Source organism: Papio anubis, chromosome X (genome assembly GCF_008728515.1).
Source record: "Papio anubis isolate 15944 chromosome X, Panubis1.0, whole genome shotgun sequence".
Taxonomy (NCBI): domain Eukaryota; kingdom Metazoa; phylum Chordata; class Mammalia; order Primates; family Cercopithecidae; genus Papio; species Papio anubis.
Window position 1 is genome coordinate 113,830,517 of NC_044996.1, and position 18,785 is coordinate 113,849,301.

At 35.7% G+C, this 18,785-nt stretch overlaps 1 protein-coding gene across 5 annotated transcripts in view; it reads left to right on the top strand.

Moving 5' to 3' along the window:
* The window catches only part of DMD (dystrophin), a 2,174,064-nt gene that overhangs the window by 1,621,595 nt on the left and 533,684 nt on the right, over positions 1 to 18,785 (top strand). For all 5 annotated transcript variants that reach the window (XM_031660704.1, XM_031660695.1, XM_031660696.1 and 2 more), the window contains one exon: positions 9,207 to 9,361. In XM_031660704.1, the coding sequence (XP_031516564.1) occupies positions 9,207 to 9,361 (155 nt within the window). The remainder of the gene's footprint in view (positions 1 to 9,206; positions 9,362 to 18,785) is intronic.

Consider the following 18,785-nt stretch of genomic DNA (forward strand, 5'->3'; position numbering starts at 1 on the left):
GTGATGGGTGCAGCACACCAACATGGCACAAGTATACATATGTAACAAACCTGCACGTTATGCACATGTACCCTACAACTTACAGTATAATAATAATAAATAAATTAAAAAAAAAAAAAAGAAATGCAATACTGATATGCACTGTAACATGGGTGAACCTCAAAAATATGCTAAGTGATAGAATCCAGTCACAAAAGACCCCAAATTGTATCAATACATTCATATAAAACATCCAGTAAAGACTGAAGGAAGAGGAGAATAGACAATAGAAAGGGATGGTTAATTGGTATGGGTTTCATTGGGGACAAATAAAATGTTCTCAAATTAGATCATAATGATGGTTGCACAACCCTGAATATATTAAAAACCAGAAAATTATGCACTTTAAGTGGGTGAATTTTATGGTATGTTAAAAAGTATATCTGCATGCCATTGACTACAGATCTTTTCTTATTTTTTCAAGTTTATGAACACAGTTTTAGAAACATAGTCTCCATTTTTCTCTTTCATGAAACTGCTTGCCAGCTATAGAAATGAAAAAATAGCCATGTCTGTGGAACATAACTGCTACCTAGATGGGAGCCTCCATCACACAATGGATAGGGAGCTATTTTCTTTTATGGTCAAGATAGGCAGGTTCTGTCCTATACAGTATATTCTGAGATGTTACCTGTAGCTCAGAAAAACAGGGATATTGTTGCTCTAAACATTCCTCAACATTTATACGGCTTCCTATTTATTAATAAGAGAACCTATTCTTTATGTGTCGTTATGCTAGTTTATTCTGGCCCTGGTCCTGGTCCAGGACTAACTGGAGGTATTAGAATGGCCCTACTCTATGTGAAACAAGGTCATATCTCAATAGGTATGTCAGTGAGCATAGGCCAAGCTACAGTAATAAGCAATCTCAAATCTAGAGGCTTAATAGTCTATATTTTACTCATGTTACATGTTCATTGTAGATTGATGAGAGTGTTCTACTTAGCTTAGTCACTCGGGGACCATGGCTGATGTTATCTCCATCTTGGTACATCCTTTCATGATCATAGAGGCAAGGAACATGGTTCTTGAACCTTCTGCCTAGAAGTGACAAGTAGACAAAACCAGTCACATGGCCATTCCTGAGTTCAGTGGGGATGCCGATGTATAATCTTCTGGCATGAAAAGGCGCTGGATATTTGAGAACAGTAATGCAGTCTACCACAATATGCTCATGGGATTTGAAAAGGAGCTGAAAAATGCCATTTTCTGGGGTTCTGTCCTCTGGCATTGTTTCTAGAATCATTTCCACCCATCCATTTCTACACTCTCTCAACCGACTTTTCTCAGATGCCTGGGGTAGCTAGGTGATTTGTTAATTACAACATTGCTTAAGCCTTTTAATAAAGTCAGCAAATTAAAGAGAGAGCCCAGATAAAGAGAATGCTTTCAAAAATGTCATAATGAAATTAAGGTAACGAAGCACTTAGAGACCTCTCCTCCCTTCTTTTTGTATAAAACTTATTCCAAAGAAGCTGGAAGAGAAATGGGGCCTGAAAGTAAAGAGGGGAAAAATATATTGTATGCCATTAGTTTAATTATAAAAATTCATTACATGAAGCCGTGTAAGACAGAAAATAATGGAACTCTAATGGGTTGGCCGATAACACATTTACTAGTCTGCTCTCAGCTCATAGTCATTGTTGAAAGGACAAAAAAGTAACGGCGTTGGTATGTAGTCTTCAAAGCTATTGTAAAGATTAATCATTTTCAGTAAGCTGGAAAATGAGGGCCATTTTCTTAAATAGTATGCCCTGTATAGAGTGTTACCTTCTGAAACAGAGTTGTTTGGTAATGTCAGAGGTTTAATAGATGAGTCTTGAAGTTAATGGTGAGAGGCTTTTACTTTTGAAATGGCTTTCTTACAGCTATTTTAACATTTCTATTATAAATCCATAACAAGGTTTTATAGGTCGTTTTAATTCACACAAGGAAGGAAGAAATTGTGCTTCTCTTTTCCCAATAAGGATTTATAGAACAGTAATTCATTTTTGGGACCAAATTGTTTAGCGATTTTCAAAAATAAAATATGTATTTTTCTGCTATCTTTTTTTTGGAAATGCCTTACTTTATTGTACATAGTAATTTTCCAATCATGCTATAATCATCAAGATTATTTTATATTCTTCAAAGCTCAGTTAAAATAAACCCAATCCTTTTCCTTCAATTTCTTTATATGGATGCGTAACTTCTTTAACTGAATTGAAATGAAAACTGAATTTAGAGTCCAGAAACCTGCATTTTTATGATGACTCTTTCACTGACTAGCTATGTCACCTTGAACAAGTCACTTAACCTTTCAGAGCATTTATATTCTCGTGTGGACAATTATGGAATTGCTCAAAAAGGAAGAAGATACCAAAAGATGAAAGTGAATATTTAGGTAGGGGTCATATCCTTCAGGGCCTTGTAATCCAAAGAAAGAGGTTGGGACTTTGTCCTGTAGGTAATAGCACCAATTGAAAAGTTTTACGCAGAGGAGAAATGAGGTTCTATTTGCATTACAAAAAGATCATTTAAGCAGTTGTATGTAGATGGAAGGGTGGTTTGACAGTGGAGGGAGGGAGCCAATAAAAAAGATTATTTTAGTACCTGAGCAAGAGATGATAGGGACATAAATTAAGGTAGTGTCAATGGAAGTAGAAGATTTGGATATAAGGAAAAAAAAAAAAAAAACTTATGATACAACTACCCTGGGGATACGTTCCCTGCCTCCTGCTCCAGTTGAGGACCAACATATAATCAGTTGATCCAGAGACAGAATTTTGGAGAACATTAATATTTAAGGGACAGGCAAAAAAAAAAAAATCCTTGAAAACGAAGAGAATACAGAGGTGACGGACCCAAAGAGTGGAAGCCAAGAAAGCAGAGAACTTCAAGAAGAGAATAGTCAGCAGCACCAGTTGCTGCAAATAAATCAAGTAAATAAGAACGTAAATCTTTCCATAGGCATTGGCTTTTGGTAACTGAATCAGTTAACTATCTTCACAAATGTGAGTGGCATATAGCAATAAGCCCATATTGCCTTTCATGAGTTTACAGCTTGGGTGGGGTGGCACTTCTTCATGCTGCAGTTTGATTGGGGTCGCTCTGCTCCATATGTCACTCATTCTCCTCCTGAGATGAGTAGGCTAGCCCAGAGCATGTTTGTCTTAAGGTAATGGAGAAGTGCAAAATGGATAGCCACACTGCATAAATACATTTCAAGCCTCTGCTTGTGTTACTTCTATTAATATCCCACTGGGATTAGGCAAAGCAAGTCACATGACCAAGCTCAATGTCAAGGGCATGCTGTCTTTTGTAGGAAGAACTTCAAAGTTACTTAGCAAAGGGCATGGATACAGGGAGAGGTAAAGAATTGGGGCCAATAATTCAATTTGCCATAGTGACTTCTGTCAGAATAGTTTTAGTGGAACGACAATGGCAGAAACCTGATTTTCATGAATTGGAGAGTGGCAGGAATGTAATCAAGTTGAGATAATGAGTGAATATCTGCCTTCTAAAGAGTGTGACTGTGGAAGGAAAGAAAATGATAGAGTGCAGAATATTGTTGTTGTTGTTTAAAGATGAGAGAGACACTCATGCTTGAAGTCTCTAGAGAAGGACCTCACAGAGAGGCAAGAAGTTGGAACACACAAAGAGAGAGGGAGTATGTGGAGGAGGATCCCAGAATAGATGGGTGCCCAGATGGTGAAATCAACTTCCAATAGCAGAAAAGTCGCCTCTTCCTCTGAGACTAGAGAGAAGGATGCAAGATGTAAAGTCTGATATTTCATGAAATATATGTTTGATATATTCAATTTCCCCTGTGGAACTGTAGGTAGGGTCATTTACTGTGAGATTTCTTTCAGTTCATGTTGTCAGGAATTAGTCTATAAACCACATTAGGTATTTCAAACAGAGGAAATTCAATACAGAGGACTGGCTGCTCCACAAGAATGAAGGAGCCGACAAACCCAACAGAAGACAGTGAGGCAACCCGGAGTTTAGTAACTTCAGGAAACTATTACCACCTCAAGGTTTGGGGAACCAACAAGTTTTACCAAAGCCCAGAAACCAGAACCACTGGGTGCTAATTCAACCACTATAAGGTCTGCACAGAAGGTACTGGAATTACAGAGGGAGCAGCTGTCCAGTGGGAAATGGAGACATAAAGGAGATACTGCCAAGACAAAGAGAGAAAGGGGATAATTCTCTTGTTTCACCCTTTCTCATGCTCTTCTATCTCCCACTAGTGTGTTTCATGACTTAACCTAATTAGAAGTCAGCTAGCAAGAAATCCCAGGAAATTCTGAGCTCCTATGGGAGTTAGTACATCTCAATACTGAGTGGAGTAGGAAATGGGTAGAGAATGGATCTAAGAGCAAACGACCTCTTAGTGGTTAGCTAACAGAGCTAAATTTTTCCATGAATCCCTTGGTTCATGAATGTAAATACAGTATCCAAGGAAAAATAACAAGTCCAACATGTAGAACTTTGTTCATAAACATATTAGGATCCTGTTTCATAATTTTCCAAGCAATTGGTTGATTTTGATACCTCAGGACAAGCCGGAGGCATGGGCAGAGCAAGTAACCCCATCCTAGTTTACAGATGACAAAACTGGCATTTACAAGGTTAGTGACTTCCTTAAGATCAAACTGCAAAACAATGGACAAGCAAAACTTCCTGGGAAGATGCCCTTTCATTACTCTGCACTGCCTTTTTTGAAGTTCCTTTGAGACACACTCATTAAAAATTTAAATAATAGTTCACCTGGAACAAACATTTATTTTACTTGTAGGTGAATATCACAAAACACATTTTAAAAGCAAATTTAACCAATATTCAACCTTAAAATTTTAATGATAGAGCTTTGCACTCACTTTTATCTTCCAAGTTAAAGGGAGAATTTTAGAGTTGCAGCATTTCTAGACAATGTCTATAAAACAGTGAGCTACTTGCTTTGCGTTCAGAAGGGGCTCACACTGTGGGGAATATAGTTTGACTCATTAAAATTAGTAGTAGATGTACTAGCAGTAGTGATGATGATGATGATAATGATGATGATGTTGATGATGCTGATGATTAATATTTATGTAATCCTTCGGGCATGCCAGGCACCTTTGTAAATGTTCTCCCTGAATTCTCTAAGTTAACCCACACAATCATATTTCCACATAAATACTGTTAATATTCCCATTTAGCAAAGGAGGAAACTGAGGCACAGAAAAGATATTTAACTTTCCCATTTGCCATATAACTACTAAGTGATCACGCCAGGATTCAAACCTAGCAGGCTCATTGTATTGCTCAGGCTTTTAGCTACTCTTTCACTTCCTCTTCTCTTTTCTACCATGTAGGATCAATATCACTAAAATAAGTTCTTACAAAGAAAAAAAAAAAGAGAGAAGATAAAGTAGAAAAAAATACTTGAAATTCTTGAAATTAATTCAGGTTGTCTCATAGTTCACAATCACTTTTTCTGCCTAAAATACTGTGAATATATATATATCAAGCACATATTGCAGTAGTAGCATAATGGGTTTGAATATGAAAAATTTCTTTCCTGGTTGGGGAACCAACCTTTTGGGGATTTAGCATTTTATATTCTTCATAGAAAATACACACACATACACATACACACACACACATACACAAAGGCAATCTTTTTTTATAAGCTAGTGCTCACAGTATTTTAAATTTCTTCACACACCGTGATCACCACACAAGCAATTCCCTGTGGTGTACACCATTGTAAATGGAATTCAGAAAGAGAAAAGGGAGTGTGTGAAGTCTATTGTAGTTTTGAATTTACACTCCTTCTGAGGTCTGGAGTTATCCCCATAGTAAATTTCACAGCGGTAGGCAAAACCGGTCAAGGTCGTGGTTCCTAGTGTGAATGACACTTGGGTAAAGCCCAAGATGGGCGGGCAGAATATTACTGTAGGAGAAAGGGAAAACATTCTATTGTGGGGAATGTCTTTAAGACGGGAGAAAAGAGAAAGGCTACCTTTGAGAACCTTTGTGTTTATATAAGGGCCTGAGCCCCCTCAATGTCAGTCAAGATCAGTGGGAGTTTTACTTTTTAATCCTACATCCTCACAAAACCTGGGCAGCATTCAGTGAGGGTTAGCACTCAGTCAGGATTTCCTTAGGTATAACAGTCCTAACTTTCTCTGTGAATACAATTTTGCAGAAAAATATATGGCACGCGTATTTCTGCCTTTCAAGCATTAAAGTTCATCAAAAAGCTCTGGTCTGACATCAAGACTCACTCTTTACTACCTTGTTTAGTAGGAAATCTCTCATTTAACTCTAGCTTGCTATTTCTTTCAGAGATTTTGGAAAATTCCAGGATAGGTTATTCATAATTTTAGGCATTTTTATGATCTATTGATTATGTTTTTAGATTCATTAGCACCTTCTGCATTTTATGTTTTTTAATTTTAACAGCTTTTTTGAAGTGTAATTGATATACAAAAACTGCATACAATTATATGGGCTAGAACATGTGCACATAACCATAAAACCATCCAAATAGTACAACCTCTTATATCTAGACTTTTCAAATAAGAACCTATGAGTGATGGGTGGCTTCCAAGGTTATTTAACTTGCTTGAGTAAAATAAATGATTTTAATTATATATTTACTAAAAATTTTGTTTTTATTTTGTATTCCTGAGCTTATACATATATGCTCTGATATTGGTCCATCGTAAGTATTTTGTTAACAATTCACTCTTTTATAAAAGGAATTCACTTGAAAAAAAGGTAACCAAGTTATTGTTCTCAGTTTTGTGGATGTTTATGCTATTAATTAGAGATTTAATAGATGAGAGATAATAAGCTCTTCTTTTAAAATGCAAATAGCACCCTCTGGATAGTAAGGGCCAATTACATGTTCTTTCGTATCTTGGAATACATTACTTTTATCACTTTAGGTTTGGCTTAAGTGAGGAGGAGAAGGGAAGAAGTGGTAATTTTGTACCCTAGGAAATTTCTAGAAAAGGCAAGCCTTTGGCAAAAGTTCCCTAAGAAGGGCTTTCAAATAGTGTGAGGATCTGAAAAGTGGAAAATAGAAACTGCAGTGCTTGATAAAAGGAGTATAGAAGAAAAGGCAGGCATTCCACGAGGATAAATGTTAATTGTTTTGTAAGAGCAGCAACTATGTTCTGTGCCTTTAGACACTGTCCTCTGCTTTCATAGCAAAAGTCAGTGATATTGTCATTAGCTTCTTGGTAATAGTTTGGTAATCTGGATCTATTTGCTATATGCAGTAAATACTATTATTTAGTTTGATTCTAGGATGTTTTAGTTAACTGAGAAATTACCTTATATATAGATTGTATATGTTTAATAGGAGTTCAACCAAACATGCTGAAATTATGCTGAGAATACTGTTTGATTTTTAGTCTGTACATATCATACTAACACAAAAGAACAAATATTAAAAACAAAAATGATTTTTCTCCTCAGAAGCATTATTTTCAATTTCTTCCATTTTGTGTTCAGCTCATGATTACGTATTCTTAGAGATAAAAAAACACAGTGTAGTTAAAAATTGTGTTCTGTTTTTTACACAAGAAAATTGTGTTCTTTTTACAGTGATTACTGTGTGCATTTGCTCTATATTGTACCATCAGAATGGTGTATTATGTTCTTTTAATGTCCCTGAATTAAACATTGACATTGTTTCTCTTTTTTTTTCTCTTGAGATGGAGTTTTGCTCTGTCACCCAGGCTGGAGTGCAGTGGTGCAATCTTGGCTCACTGCAACTTCTGCCTCCTGGGTTCAAGCAATTCTCTGCCTCAGCCTCCTGAGTAGCTGGGATTACAGGAGCCTGCCACCATGCCCAGCTAATTTTTACATTTTTAGTAGAGACGGTGTTTCACCATCTTGGCCAGACTGGTCTCGAACTCCTGACCTCATGATCCACCCACCTTGGCCTCCCTAAGTGCTGGGATTACAGGCATGAGCCACTGCACCCAGCCTGTTTCTCATTTTTTTACTGCTTTGGTTAATGAAGATTTTAAGTCATATAGTGTATTGATCTTCTTTTGAAGATTGTATTAGGCTAAAGTACCAAAAGTGAGATTACTGAGTCAATGGGAATAAGCATTTGTATGTCACTTGGTATCTATTGCCAAATTGTCCTAATAGATACTGTCCCTAGCAGTAATACATGAATGTGCTAGTTTTACTGGTCTTTTAAGCTTTGAATTTTATTTTTTGTTAATTTAATTGGTGTCCAATTGTACCTTTTCAATACTTGAAAGTTAACTTTTTTCTTTTTAAATAAAATCATCCTACTCTTTCTCTTGTTTCAACTACCTGTTCCTGTTCCTCTGTCCATTTATCAATGACTTAACCCATTGTATTAAATTTGATATAACTATCTTAACAATTAGTATTATCTTAATGCTTAGAAGCCTCCTCTCTGCACTTGCAGAAATGTTTAATAGAAATTTCAGGTTGATATGCTTCGAAACAAACCCTACCATTAATCGACTTCTTTCTTTGAAATATGTTTCAAGTGATTAGATAGCAAGTTTGAAAACACTGAATTACCAAAGACAAACAACGAAGAAAATGTAGGTGATTTGGTTTAGCAAGATTCTTATATTTTGACTTTTATTCCAATTTTAAAGTAGGATATTCTAAAAGTATTTTGATCCTTCAAAAAGTTCGTAACTAGAATAACAGTACTATTCTTCTGTTGTTCAATATTTTCTGTATGCACGTTTAGTTGAACGCCAGTAGATGGCACTAATTACATAAACGATTCAACAAGTTAATGAAGAGGAAAAGAAATGTATGAGATTTTTTTTTGGTTCAAATGTTGTTATATGTTACATAGTCAACAATTACATATGAGCTTATTTTTGTAGTTTTTTTCTCTTGTGATAAAACAATTAAGCCCACTTTATTGCCAATTAATTGCTACTAAGTTGAAATAATTGATACTGGTTGTTGCTCAAGATGCTGCATTTGAAAAGTTTGTCCTGAAAGGTGGGTTACCTTATACTGTCATGACTGACTAAATCAACATGGTAGGTTAAAAGCAATCTAATATACGTATTCTGACCTGAGGATTCAGAAGCTGTTTACGAAGTATTTTAAGACACTCCCACTGGAGATTTCAGAAAAAAACTGACATTCATTCTCTTTCTCATAAAAATCTATAGCAGTTGGCCAAAGACCTCCGCCAGTGGCAGATAAATGTAGATGTGGCAAATGACTTGGCCCTGAAACTTCTCCGGGATTATTCTGCAGATGATACCAGAAAAGTCCACATGATAACAGAGAATATCAATGCCTCTTGGGGAAGCATTCATAAAAGGTATGAATTACATTATTTCTAAAACTACTCTTGGCTATAATAATGGGGTGGTGAAACTGTATGGAACATGAAGATTTGTTTTTCCAATCCAGCTAAACTGGAGCTTGGGAGGGTTCAAGATGATAAATACCAACTAAACTCATTGACTTGGCTCAGACTTCTATTTTAAAAATGAGGAACATAAGATCTCATTTGCCCATTGTCACAAAAGTAGTGACATAACCAACAGATTAAACAAAAAGCAAAATACTGATTTATAGCTAGAAGAGCCATTTATCAGTCTACTTTGAGAACTCTATCCAAAGTCCAAAGAATTATCTTTCTATCTTATCATGGCACACACTGCCTTACCTGTTATTTGATAAATAAGTCACTTTGGGATTCATGATGGAGTTATAGCTGTCCATGGTATCATCCTCGTGTCTCACTCCACACACCCAATGGGAAAATTTGTGGAGGGCAATATGACTCATCACTTCATTTCCCATTATATATCTATGGAAATTAACAGCTCTTATAGACAGTATCTCCTCAAACTAAGCTTTGTACCCTTATTATACCTCTCTTGATCTCTAGTGCTTTTTTCACTAGCATTTATTCCAATTATAAATAAAAATATAAAATTATGAAACTAATTGTTAAATATTTGTCCTTTAAATTAATCTGAATGCCATGAGGACAGAGATTTTGTCTTTCCTATGTGATATATCCCCAGATCCTGAACCACGTGATATAAAAATTGGGAGCTAGTAAATGTTTTTTGAATGATGATTCCCTTTGCAGAATGTACAATTACCTTGTGCCAGCTGAAAAAATAGTACCTGTACAACATGAGGAAGACCATGGTGAAAAATAATTGAGTTCCAAAATATGACATCAATTACTGAAAAAATAAGCTCAGTGATTTTTAACGAGAAGTAAAAGCCACCATTGGGGCCAAAACAGATTTTGAACTAAGAGCAGGAAGTCTTAGGAGAAATGAGATAATGATATATAGAAATTAAGAGACCAACTAAATTTTGAAACTAAGCTAGACATTAGACAGTAAAAACTCCTATGAAGCTGAATTTAAGCTAGTGACCCTGGAGAATAGAGCAACTCTAATCCTGAATTCCAGACAGTAAGTGTATAGATGGAAAAGAACATGGAAAAGAAGATTCAACCTAATGTTGGAAAGTTTTAATTGGAGCCCTATGAAAAAGACTTCAATGGAGAAAGGGCAAACTTGAATATGGAACTGATATTTGGAAATTTTCTCGTAGTAACTACTTTTTCTCAATGGCAAGACTTGGACTTTCTTCTCAAAATACAGATCTTGTATGTGTTCAATTAAACAGGGACAGATTAGGTTCAGGAAGAATTATTCACATGGAATCAATTGGTATCAGAGAGTCAACCATTAGATCTTAGTGGGAAATATCTGCTTTCCAAAGAGAAGCCTTTTTGGAAAAGTCAATTAAAGTCAGAGATTAATTTGATGAGTTTAGGGAATATAAACTAAGGAGCCAAGAAAAAAGCTTGCTCATGGTATGAAACTAGAGCTTCAGGACACTGGTCTATTCTATCTGTACTACTCTTTCTGACAGACCCCTCTCTTCATTCTCATGCTCCTTGATGGCCCAAGCAACTCTTTCAGTTTTTAAAAAATTGTTTTATTAAGGTCTTTGGATTCTTCATGGGAATGACTTCCAGTTGATATTTTTTGGCTTGTTTCCAAAAAGCTATCAGCTAAGGAATGCATATAGTTACTTCCCCTGTGGGTAAAGTAAATTAGAATTTTAGAAACCAACTCACATTTTTGGCCTGTAGAGAATCTGCAATTCACCAAGCTACTTCTGACTCATGTCTATAAAGTTCTTCCCTGTTCTTTTCTCACTTCACATGTACCCTGTACAAGAATTCATCCACTTTTATAGTTTCAGTCTGTTGATGACTATCCATCTATAATTCCAGCTGAGAATGATCTTTTGAGTTTTAGACATATAGAGATCACTGCTTTCTTTCTATGTTGATGTCCCACAGGAACTTCACATTGAAGAGGTCCAAAGCTAAACTCATCTTTGCCTTCTTCCAATCTCTTTCTCCAAATGCAACCTACTTCTGTTGTCCTTGTCTTAGTCCTTTTTGTGCTTCCATAACAGAATACCACAGACTGGGTAATTTATAATGAACAGGGATTTGTTGGCTCATATTTCTGGAGGCTGGGAAGTCCAAGATCAAGGAGCTGGAATCTGGTAAGGGCCTTCTTGTTGTGTCATGATTCCATGATGGAAGGTGGAAGAACAAAAGAGAGAAAAAATGGGACCAAACTTGCCTTATATGAAACTCACTCCAACAATAATGATGCTAATCTGTTCATGAGGGCAGAACCTTCATGTCCTAATCACGTCTTAAAGATCACACTTACTACTGTTGCAATGGCAATTAAATTTTACCATAAGTTTGGGAAGGGACAAACACTACACCATAGCATTCTGCCCCTTTTTCCCCCAAATTCACGTTCTTCTCAATGACAAAATACATTCATTTCATCCCCAAAGCCCCAAAAGTCTTAACTCATTTCAGCATAAACTCAAAAGTCCAATCTAATATAAATTAGATATAAGTGAGACTCAAGGCACAATTCATCTTGACTCAAATTCCCCTCCATCTCTGAGCCTGCAAAATCAAATCAAGTTCATCCCCTCACCCCCTACCCTTCCCAGCATCACGTAACCACCAATCACAGAAAGTTTTATTGATAGTCCTGCTCTAGATTATCTTTGTCTATGTTCACTTTAGCTATTTATCCTAGTGTTCCATTATTGGAACACTGAGCATGTGGGAGTTATTTATATTCTACTGTTCAAGGTCATCATCAAGGTCTGATTGCAAAAATTCAAAAAATTACAACCTTAGGCATAAATGGGTTAAGCAGTTTAGAGTACATTTATAATAATTATTTACTACACTACTTCAAAAAACTTATTGCCTCTATTTGTAAATAGTGTTGTCTCTACACAGGGGTTTGTTGTCATGCATTTGCTTGTTTCTGCCTGATTTTTTTCTATTTATACATTTTCTTTTTTATTTTTATTTTTATTTTTTAACTTTTAAGTTCAGGGGTACATGTGCAAGTTTGCTACATAGGTAAACTTGTGTCATGGGGGTTTGTTGTGCGGATTGTTTCATCACCTAGGTATTAATCTTGGTACCCATTAGTTATTTTTCCTGATCCTCTCACTCCTCCCACCCTCCACACTCCAATAGTCCCTAGCGTGTGTTGTTCCCCTCTATATGTCCATATGTTCTCATCATTTAGCTCCCACTTATAAGTGAGAACATGGGGTATTTGGTTTTCTGTTCCTCTGTTAGTTTGATAAGGACAATTGGCCTCCAGCTCCATCCATGTCCCTGCAAAGGACATAATCTCATTCTTTTTTATGGCTACATAGTAATCCATGGTATTTCTGCTGGTCTCAAAAACTACAACTATGACAGGATGGCATTTTCACTTTTGTTGTTATATTAAACTCATCTTAAAAAGGAAAGATTAATAATATCAATATTTGGGTTATGGAGAAAAAGTATCTCATATCTTTGAAAAAGTTCTGTAACTACAGCTTTTTTGGTAGGAGGGATTCTGTGGAAAGCATTCTGATTGCATCATTTCTCATAGTTCAGATTAGACACCATTTTACTATGAAACACTCATGTATTGACTGCACTGAGACTTTCAGTCATATGGAGAAACCTAGGCAAAATTTTTATATACTTGGAAGAATATTTAAATTAGTAATAAAATCTTTAGTTTTAAACTGTTGAATGTTAAATAAGATATAAAATGTACTTGAAAGAAATTTACTTTGATATCAGTCACTGCCATGTTGTAGTTTCAAGACATAATGAAAAAGTAAACTAATGTTTATATTTTGCTGTTTAAGTTTATTAATATATCAGATGAGTCTTCAAATTCTACAGTGGCTTTTGATAGGATCATTTTTATTTGTCATCTTACATAGAATAAATATAAATAGCCATTTATGCTTAAAAGGAATGAATCTATTTATGGAAAAAAAGAGAAGCCTGCTTCTCAACTAAATCGTACAGTTTAGAAACCCAGATCTGAACATAGATTATTGTTGTGACCTAGGTAGGAAAATATTTTGTTTTCCTTATCATATTCTTTATAGAGTCCATGTTAACATATAAAGCCAGAAATGTGAGCCTCTGCAAGTTCATTTCTTTGTCTTCAATTTCTGTGAATAGATATGAATTTGTGAATAAGATAATATTAGATGTGATATTACAAATTATTGTGAGAAGCCTCTAAGGATTAGATTTCAAGGACTGCCATCTGGCTGATGACTTTATGATGACACTGTCATGAGATTTCATTTCCTTATTTCTATTCCAGGATCACCCTTTAAACAAGAAATAAGCATTAACTCTGAATTGTCTGTTTGTAGCTGTATGAGGGCTTCCACAACTACCAACTAGCCAGGTACAAACTCATCAAGCAGAGACAGTCCTTGCATCAGAGGGTTAAACATGCCTAGAAGTTCCTTAGCTAAGCTCTCTGATACTAAAAAATCCCTCTAGGTTCTAAGAAAGATTCAGCATATACATGTGTGTACATGTATGTATGTACACATGTGCATATATATGTATATACATCCATATATGTGTGTATGCATATGCACGCATATACATACAAACACATTTTCTTCCATAAAATAACATCTCAGTATTCTCTGTTCTTCCTAATGGTTTATATTTTAATGATCAAAATTAATAGTTGATCATCTAAAAAAATTTTGACCTGTTTTCTCCATCTTTGACAACCTTGAAGGCACTTGTAAGTTGCTCTTTGCTTCTCTATTCCTAGGTCCTTTTTCCTCTTCACTTCATTGAAACAAGAAAAGAGAAAACAATTGAACCCTATTTTGTGTGCAGCAAGGAGCTACTCTGGTTAAGCACTAGATCTCTTTTACATTCTCTAACATGTTGTTTTAGTAATTATTCTACTTTCTTTTTCTGGGATATTCGATTTCTTCTTTCTTTTTGCTCCTCCCCTTTAGCAGGCCAACATACTCAAGTCTCCCTCATCCTAAAAGAACTTTTTTAGTATATCATTTTTTTTCTATCCAGCTGGGCTTGCTTCTCCTTACTATATCGTTTATTAAGCAGTGGTTGACATTACTGTTTCCTGTTCTTTAGCTACTAGTTATATTTTGACCCACTCCAGTCTCACTTCCCCAGCACCACCACTTTATGAAAACAAGGACTTACTAAGACCGTCAATGACTTTGTAATAGCTGATTAGTGTATTTTAATTCATCCATCTACTTGACTACATTTTAACATTGATCCTGTTGGTCAACTCTGCTAGTCAAAACTTTATCCTCCTTGGTTCCCAGAACAATGTTATCTTGAAACAATCTCTTATTTCTTTAATCACATAATAATTGTGAGGTGCTTGGCACAATGCCTAGCACGTAGTAAGAACTCAGTAAAATATCATCTGCCATCAACATCATAAAAATTAATTTACTTACTCAACAAATACTTTTGTATGAAGTATGTGCTATGTAGGCCCAGTAGTTGGTACTTGGTATAGAGCAATGAAAAGCCCTACCCTCGTAAAGCTTATATTCTGGGAAGCAGAAGTTGGGAGACAGACACTGACAAATAAAAATTAAATACATGATGTGTCAGATGGTCATACATGCAATGTGGAAGAATAAAGAGGAAAACAAGTGGAGAAGGAGAGAGAGAGAGAGAGGTGGAAGAGGAGTGCTGCCATGAAAATGTGGTAATCAAAAAAGGTCTTACTGAAAAGGTGGCACTTAAGCAAATTCTAAAGGACCTGAGGATGTGGGCCATATGTATAATTGGGGGTAAAAAAGTAGTCCAGGAGGGTCCTAATAGGTGAATATGCCCCAAAGCAGGAATATTGTTGGTATGTTGAAGGAACCTTAAAAGGGAGATCAGTTAGGCAGAAAAGGATCAAGTGAGCAGGAAGGTAGTTGACAATAAATTTAGAGGGGTAACCGGCATCTGATTATATTGGCCTTTTAGGCCTATGGGCTTTAGTTTTTAATCTGAATGAGGTGGGAGTTATTGGAGGGTTTTGAATGGAGGAATGGCTTGTTTTGTCTTGTCTGACTCCTCTGTTATAATAGACTAAACAGAAGTAGTGAGACCATTAGGAAACTGTTGTCATAATTCAGTCAAGAGATGACTGTGGTTGGGATCAGAACGGGAGAGGTGAATGTGGTGAGGAGTGGTTGGATTCTCCTATATTTTGAGTACAGAGCACAAAAGATTTTATAATGGAATAAATGTAGGTACGAGAGAAAGAGAAGAGTCAAAAAGACTCAAGAGTTTTTAGCCTGAGCAACTGAAAGATGGGGTTATCTTTTACTGAGATGGGGAAGGCTCCAGGAGTAACATATTTTGGGAGGAAGATGTGGATATGTTACATTTGAAATGCCTATTATACATCTAGGAGGAGATGTGTGTAGTAGATAGCTGGATATACAAATCTGAAGTTATGGGGAGTAGCTCAAGATACAAAGTTGGGAATTGTAACAATGATCAGTGCAAGTTCTCTTTCCTCAATGCAATTTTAAATGTTGATGTTCCATTCTTAATTCTCTCTCTTCTTTCTCTCTACACATTTTGAGTAGCTTTGTCTGTTGGCTTCAGCTAACATTAAGACTCCTCAGTGTCAACTTCCGTCTTACACTCTTTTCCTAATTTCCAGAACTGTACTTTCAGCCATCTACCCTACATTACCACCTGCATATGCTACAGGCTCCAAAATGTGTCAAATAGAATGCATTATCTTGCCCCTAAAACAAAGTTAAATTTTCTGTGTTTTCAGTGTGGTGTGATTGCCTAACTTAATTGTCTCTACAACTGGAAATCTAAGAATAACCTTCTACCTTTCTCTTGATCTCTCTTTCCCAATCTACTGACACATGTATTAAATTGGCTTCCAAATTCTGTGAATTCTACTTCAAAAATTGCTCTAGAAACAATTGTCTCTCTTTATCCCTATTGTCACCTCATCCTAAAGCCTCTTCATCCTTCGTAGATTTCTGGGAGATTGTAACGAACTTTTCTCTGTTCTGCCAGTTATCAAGTCTTTACACTCATTTGACATTCACACCAGCCTTGGATCTGTCTCCCTTCAAATGAATCTTCTTGCTTCCCTTTGATTCCAGTGCTCTTTTTTTTCCCTCCTGAGACTTGATGCATGATATTTACATGTATGACATATTTCCAAAAGCATTCTCAAATATTTCTGAAAGTAAAAACAAATAAAAAAGTAAAACATTTTCCTGGGAAGAAAAGCAAATAGTGTTATATGTTTTTGCTTGTTCATTTGTTTGTTTATTTAGGAGAGGGACAAGCATTTGAACTTCATAAAATTCTTATATGCTGTATCTACAAATACTGTCCCTTGGCAATACAATTTTAGAGTTCCTTTTCTGGAACTACTTGAGGACTGTTTTATGATCCTCAGCAGACTGTTATATTATTTTATAGCCATACCTTGTATTTGCTGAGTAATTGTACTCAATAATTGTTTGTAAATTGAATGAAACAATTCATCAGATGTTGAGCACTGAATGGCTTTGGATTATTTCCAAAAATTTAAAGGATAAAGATTTGCTGCCTTCAAAGCTATGTACAAAAATATGATAGAATGCTAGCAGGATATTTGTTTAAAATACAACCTTTATTACATTGGGGGCTGCTCATAATATATATGTGGCACATTTTATTTAAAATATTAAAGTTCCTGGCTGGACATGTACCCATAATCCCAGCCTTTGGGAGGCCGAAGTGGGGGTGGGAGGATCACTAGAGGCCAAGAGTTTGAGACCAGCCTGGGCAACATAGTGAGATACCATTTCTACAAAACATAAAAAAAAAAAAGCCAAGTTTGTAGTCCCAGCTACTTGGGAAGTTGAGGCAAGAGGATTTCTTGAACCTAGGAGTTCAGTTCAAGGCTGCAGTGAGCTATGATCATGCCAGTGTACTCCAGCCTGGGTGACATAGTGAGACTCCATCTCTTAAAATTAAATTAAATTTAAAGCTACAAATGACCCCAAAGCCACCAGTTCAACCCTCTCAATTTTGAATACCCTATTTTAAATCCCTCTTATGCAAAATATACCTTCTAGTCCATTTTAAGGACTGAGAGGATTTGGTATATTAAAAAATTCAATCCATTATCAACTGCTTTAGGTACACTTAGCAGTATGAGAAAGTGTCTTTCTGCTCTTCAGGAGAGAGTTGTATGTATAGTTATAAGACAATCCCATTTTTATATTGCTGAGACCCAAATCTTCCCAACTGATTATGAAGCATAAGAATTCTTCGGAGGTTGAAGTGAGCTGAGATTGTGCCACTGCACTACAGCCTGGATGACAGAGCAAGACTCTGTCTCAAAAATAAAAAAAAATTATCTCCATTCTACAATAGGATAATATAACATCTATTACGTGAAATCTTGGGGCTCTGGGCCAGGGAGTGTCATGATCCATATGGATCTAAAAGGTTCATAGTGGTAACAGCCTGCTTCATTTTATGTCATCTCCTTTCAAGTAATTAGAATGTTTCTAGCTTGCAGGGATTGCACACAAAGGGAGACATTTGGAACCATGTCACTGGTGATTTACTGGTGTGGAAAATTACCTGGTGATGTAGCCAAGTAGCCATTTTCATTCTAACCCAGTCCTACAGTCCTGAACTGGGCTGAACCAACACACCAAAATATATGCTTAGAAATACTCCTATGTATCAGTTTTCCCAGGAAAAACAATAGTATTATAGAAAACTTACCATTGTTTCCTAATAAAAAAAATTATAGGATACCAACAGACTGTTTTTTGTTCATAAATTTAATATTACAGTATCAAATATTAAAACGAATGGGAGAAAGTTTTTCTTATTCGGTTTAATTGAACCATTAATGTTAGCTATAATACCCATTATGTTACTTTTCAATTATATTTTTATTTTTTATTTTATTTCTATCTATATCATTCTCAGAAAGACTTCTTTAAAACATTCAATAAAAATAGAATTTAGGTAGATTTATTTTTAGAAAGTTGAGTTGTTTTGATAAATGAATACAGTCATCACTTGACTTAATTTTTATCTGTACAATTCTAGAAATCTTATAGTTTTGGGACCCTTTGGCTTTATTCAGTATATAATAGGGATCTGTTTCCTTTCTATAAATCATTAATTCAAATGATTTCTTATATTAAAAATGTTTGGACATATAGGTATTAATGAGTTTTATGAAATCTAATCTTTCTAATTTCCCCCTAAAAAGGGATGTCATTTAATCAGTTCTAGGTTGTGATCAATAGCAGAATTTTTCTTTTTTTTTTTGCAGCCCCCTTTCACCCAGTAGGGAAAC